This window comes from Camelina sativa, chromosome 11, assembly GCF_030686135.1.
Source record: "Camelina sativa cultivar CO46 ecotype springtype chromosome 11, ASM3068613v1".
Lineage (NCBI taxonomy): Eukaryota > Viridiplantae > Streptophyta > Magnoliopsida > Brassicales > Brassicaceae > Camelina > Camelina sativa.
The window spans coordinates 8,602,522-8,608,521 of NC_141890.1; the positions used below are offsets into that span (position 1 = coordinate 8,602,522).

A 6,000-nucleotide genomic window follows, 5' to 3' on the forward strand; every position below is an offset into this window, starting at 1 on the left:
TCTGCCAATGACACTGAGCATATCTCTATATTAACCGCATATGCTCCACACCAATTCTCTTCCCCATTTAATAGAGCACCTCGATAAGTTTTGTGGTTTCACTTCATATTCATTTTTTGATATCTTACGATACTCGATCTGCATGGTGATTATATCTTCCTCCCCAAATTATCTGACCCCTTTTTCTCACCAAACTATATATATACTAGAAAGAATGAAAAGTTGAATAATGAGGTGGAAGTCTTTTACTAATTAGATATTCGAACTATATCGCCATCATATCAATTCTTTAAGTTACGAAATACTTTCCCTTAGCTTGTCTATTTTCTTTCATGATGTTGAGACTTGAGATTTAGCTATTATTCTTTTGAAATTTAAGAATCTACTTTAGAAATATATTTGTAGTATGTAGTATGTAACATATATTCTAAGTTTCTAACATATATTCTTTTACCCTATGTAGTATGTAACATTACATGTCATGGTCCATCCTATCATCTTATAAATTATAATACTCCACTTGCCGAACAACTTGGAATCTACTTTAGAAATATATTTGTAGACCTACAATTGTTAAAATATAAGTAATTGACAATTTGACATAAATACAATTTTTTTGATAAAAACATTAGTACAAATGTGATAGGAATTTAAACTCTGCTTAAAGATTGTATCATTCGGTCGTAATTAGAACCTATCTCAGTTATGTTCAAGTTATATGCTCATAAACATATAAAAATTGATCAAATGTTAACTTTGAATTAGTGGCACTAGGTTTCAAAATCAATACGGCTTTTTATAGAGAAGAACTGACTACTAGAAAGAAATTAAGAAGAAATCAAAAGAAAACTAAAAGTGTCCGAGAAAATTTGGATAAAGATTCAACTAATTTTATGGACGTGGTTGTATCATTCGAAGTTGTTGAGCTACAATCTGAGAGAAAACTTAATTTGACGTCAATTTTTTATTTTTTTATATCAATGTTCTACTCTCCACTAGAACTTATCCGTAAGATCACATCCATACTTGAATACTTCAACACAAGCACACCGAATTTAAAACTTAGTGTAGAAGTATGTTCTTAAGGTCGAGTCATTGTCACTTTCAGACAAAATTATTTAACGTTGGTCGGATTCTTTTTCTCTTTCTTTTTATAGTGGCCACCATAACACATCACCTATAAGTCCATTGACCTTGATGTCTATGTTGTTCGATGCCATAATAATCTCATTAACAAATTTGTTAAACTAAAGTGTGTTTATTTTACAGTATGGACGATTAAGGGCAGATGGCTCAGCATTCGGAATAAATTCAACTGATCAGAGACATGACATGTCTTCCTTTTTTCGTTTCTTTTTCTTTTTTTCTCAGTTTTTATTTTTGTATAAATTATATACATTTTACAAACCCACGAATGAATAAAAATTAAATACAAAAGAGAAAAGTGATTTTTGAGATTATCCAAATTGTTGTTGTATATATAATTGCGCCTTTGATTGTAGATAATGTCATAATGATCGTGTGGTTATCATTTGTCGAATAAACTTAAGCCATGGGTTATCAGTTATGTCAGAATTGTGAAAAGAATTAGTATAAGATCTGAATTATTCCTTGCAACTAACAGTTTATAACATACAGAACTTTTGTATGCAGCTAATATCTTTCCTGTTTTGATAGTTGAAATATTCTCAACTGCCCTTTGACAGGTGTGGTTTTGTAACATAAAAGTTCGACTCATGTCTTTTTTTTCCTTAAAGTGAAATTCCAAATTTTATTGGATGTTTTGAACATAACTTATATAGTGAGACTGTGAAACAACACGTTCACTGTTCACTGTTCACTTATTCAGCCTCGTTTCCTTTTTGTTACTGAGAATTAGTTTTCAATAAACTATATCATATTTGTACGTCTTTTTAGTATAATTAGTAGATAGATACGAAAAAAAAATATTAAATAAATAGTAGAGGTAAAAAAAACAACAAAAAACAAAAGGGTCAAGATCTAGATTGATGAAGCTGAAACCATAGTGGGATGTATAATTTCAAACACACAGATTTCAAGGAGAATGTTTCTGTGGGGGCCCACCTTCTCCAGTCCTTAGACTTGTGGCTTTGTCTGTCTCTCACATTATTCTTCTTCTTCCCTCCCTTTGTTTTTCAATTTTTGGATTTTTGATTAAATTTTTGCCACTTCGGTCTCTCTACAACACATGGAAAACCAAAAACATGTACGCTTTGTTATTATTGTTTCATTTCAAAACTGTTTTCAGAATCATAAGTAATCCATGAGATCAACATTTTTCAAACACACTCACTCATGCCCATATATATTCATCATATATGTAATCAAAATGCATCGACTTAATTAGTTAGGTACCTTTCTTTGTTGCTGTAAAACGAACCCAATCAACTGTCTTTCTGGTCCGAAATCAAACGAATCCAATAATTTATAATTAGATAAAGTTTTAACTGGAATATATGGTTTTATACATTACTAATTAATTGCGATGGTAGGGCTAAACCATCTTTAGCAATAAATAATAGATAAGTGTATTTAGTGATGATCATGTGAAAGTCATCAGACCTTACCTGTCTCTTTTTTTTTTTTTTTTAATTTCTCTTAATTTTTAAAAAATTGTACCTGTTCTTTAACAAAATGACATCCATGTGTTGTATGACCAAAAGAGAAAAAAACATACTCTGCTGTTGCATATAATAAATTGCACACTATATATAGAACATATTTTTGCATTGAATTTTTCATTATGTAATTTTTTTAAATAGTTTTGGTGAATGGATGGCATGAAAAAAATAGAATTAGCAAGAGAAGGAACATCAAAAGACCAACCAATGTATCATTAATAATCTGTGTTAGCAATAACAAAACTCAAAACAAATTAAAGTCATTCAATATGCATGCACCCCCAATAATACCCTTAAATCCAAGTTAAGAAAGAAAAAAAACCCACCAATAAGAAAATTGAAAGGGAAACTAAGAACATATTGATTAATTAAATAAATAGCAATAATTAACCATTAATAGTACTAACTTCATCAATCAAGCCGAGAAATTAGCACCATGATCCCCCACTCAACATCCCAGTCCAATACCCACCAGATGTAGCGGCTGCATCACCACCACTACTTCCTCGCTTCTGATGATCATTAATGTCAACACTGACTGATGCTGATGAAGAAGAAACTGGCAGTTTCAAATCCTCAAAAGGAAACAAGTGCCTTCCATTCACATCATCATCGCCACCTTCTCCTCCTCCTTCACCTCCTTGAAACCCTCCATGGAATCCATTGTTATGATGATGATCTAATGAAAACCCTAGCAGTGTTGTATTCGTGTTGCAAGGCTTGTAATGGTCTTGCATTGAAAACCCTCCGGATGTTGGATCCTGATTATGAACTGGAAATCCCATAAACGAAGAACTTGAAGAATTCCCATTATTACTGTTGTTTCTTATGAGATCCAGAGAAGAAGTTGCCATGGCAGAACATGATGAAACAAGCAACGGATTGTTATTGTTGTGGTTCTTGTTGGTGTTGTTGCTGTTGTTCCCAATGTTGTGAATGAGGTCTGTGAAGTTGGTTCTGATCATCCCATGTGGTGGAAAACCTAAATTGAGATCTTGTTGGGTCGTCTCAAGGAATTTAGGGTTTTGACCGGTCAAACCTTGTTGAGACATGCTCATGAGGTGGTGGTGATGATGATCAGAGAGATGCTTCTTTGTAGCTGGTTGTGTAGAAACCGAGTGATTGTGACTAATATCAGAAGAAGAAGAAATTGACGATGAGTGAGATCTCTTGTTCTTTCTTGAGCCACCGCCGACCGGAATGTTCCTAAGCGAACCACCTTCGGTCCAATACCTTCTACAACCTTTACAGAAGTATCTTGGCTGCGTCAAACTATAATTGTTGTAGTAACAAAACTTTGTGTTGGTTGAGTTACATCTCGGACAGTTTACAGCTTGGTCCTTTTCTGGCCTTGCCTTCCTCTCTCCACCCACGGCCCCAGCCGTTGGTGGCTGCTGCGGCTGAAGTGGTTGTGGTTGCGGCTTTGGGCATGTGTTTGTTACTATTTCTTCCAAGGGCTTCACTACAATCTCCTGATCATCAAAATCACAAAAAAAAAACTCTCCCAAACATTAACACAAAAACCTTTGCTATATATATACAAGTATATGTAAATACATAATTATCATGTATGTACTGTCTATAAAAAAATTAATGGGTTTTTCATCAAGATAAAAATGATTGAGATATTTGAGAAATGAAAAAAAAAAAAACAGAAAAGAAAAAGCAAATTAATAAAGGGTAAAGTGAAAAAAAAACCATATAATTAAATTAAAGGAGAAGGTCCAAACTGTTGAAGAGAAGAGTAACATCAAAAAGAAGAAGATCCAAAAAAACTTTAAAGGGAACTCTAAGTTAAGATCATCTACTGAAGCCAAGATATATCAAACGATCTAACACATACATATTGAGTTGTAAGAATATATATATGTGTTTGTGTATACCTGTGGCCATTGAGCTGTATCCATAGATGAACTTCCTCAGATCAGCCAAAACAAAAACTGATAATTCTTTTTCTTAATTGACTTCTGTATTTGGAAGAAAAAAACTATTTTTTTGTTTTTGTTTTGTAGGATGAAGAGAAAAGAAAAAATTTGATGGCTGAGAAATCTTTTTTGAATAGGGAACTTCTTTGTATGCTTGTCTCTGATCACATTTGCTTTATGGTAGAGACTAGACAGAGAGAGAGAGAGGGAGAGAACAAATTGTATAATATAAGATTAATAAAACATTCCGAGTGGGAATCTTTGTCGTACTGAAAAATAAACAAATGCTTTAGTACGCGTCCATATTTATTATAAGCATGTATGTATGGGCTTATATTATATATTCACTCATCTATAATTTGCCAAAGAACTCTCCACATTATTTAGAACATGGAAGGCTTAATTAGGTGGAAGTACATACAATTACATATAGCCTGAATGTTTTTTTCTTTCAATAAAACAAATAGTGATGAGGCTGCATTTCATTTTAATTCATTACCAAAAATCAAGTTCTCAATTAAATTGATTACAATAACTTAATTATTATAGATTCTTTAATTATGCGATTGTGAATTAAAAAATGTTATTCTTTTCCAAAATCGTCACAATTTTGTCTCTGAACTTGTAAGATAACATTATTTTTCAGAAAAAATACTATCTTATATTTTTAATATTTATTATATACTAATTGGATGTTAATCAAAATTAAACTGAGTTTGTCGTTTTCAATATCTAAATACTATTTTTGACTCAACATAAAAATAAATAAATAAAAAAATCTAGCATAAGTGCAGAACATAATCAGATTCTCGTAGGTATTAGAAGAAGAAAAAAAAACAAAAACAGTAGCAACGCGTTAACTCCTAAAAGAAGTTACAAACGTAAATCCTGTTCGACAAGCAAATTATGGTTATGCTTTTGGAAATATTTTGACTATCAATATATGTGTGTTATCTGATAAAACATCATCTATCAGTTTCTTAATTGTTTAATATATATATATATATATATATATATATATATATATATACATCACTTGTTGTTTTTCAGTTCAAGGGAACTTTCAAATTTGAAAAATCAGAGTCGGGTTGAAAATTTTGGTCATTAGTTAGGTATTGGATATTTAAGTCTTAACGTCCACAACTATTTCACTTGTGTTCTTTAAATTGTAAACTATATATATAGTACATCAAAATTTCCTAATTTGATTTGAATGCCTGAACTTTAAAGTAGATTGGTCGCTTCTTCTGTTTCAAAAGTCGACTGCTCTTTTCGTAGTAAAATCACGGAAAGTGGCTTCTTTACCCATATACTGTTTTTTTTTTTGGGTTAAAGAACATTTCTTAATTAGTGTTTCTAGAAAGTTATGGGGAATAGTGTTTCGACAGTTTTGAGCCAAAAAAATATATTTAGTAGATTAATATTATGTGTGT

General features: G+C 31.6%; 1 protein-coding gene across 1 annotated transcript; it reads right to left on the minus strand.

The window, feature by feature from the left end:
* Positions 1-2,829: 2,829 nt before the first annotated feature.
* LOC104727782 (dof zinc finger protein DOF4.6) lies at positions 2,830-4,923 on the minus strand. Its single transcript, XM_087474645.1, has 2 exons — positions 4,526-4,923; positions 2,830-4,114 (listed from the first exon to the last, which is right to left on the minus strand). The coding sequence occupies exons 1-2, from the start codon at positions 4,547-4,549 to the stop codon at positions 3,071-3,073; spliced, it is 1,068 nt and encodes a 355-aa protein (XP_087330771.1). The 5' UTR covers positions 4,550-4,923; the 3' UTR covers positions 2,830-3,070.
* Positions 4,924-6,000: the final 1,077 nt, after the last annotated feature.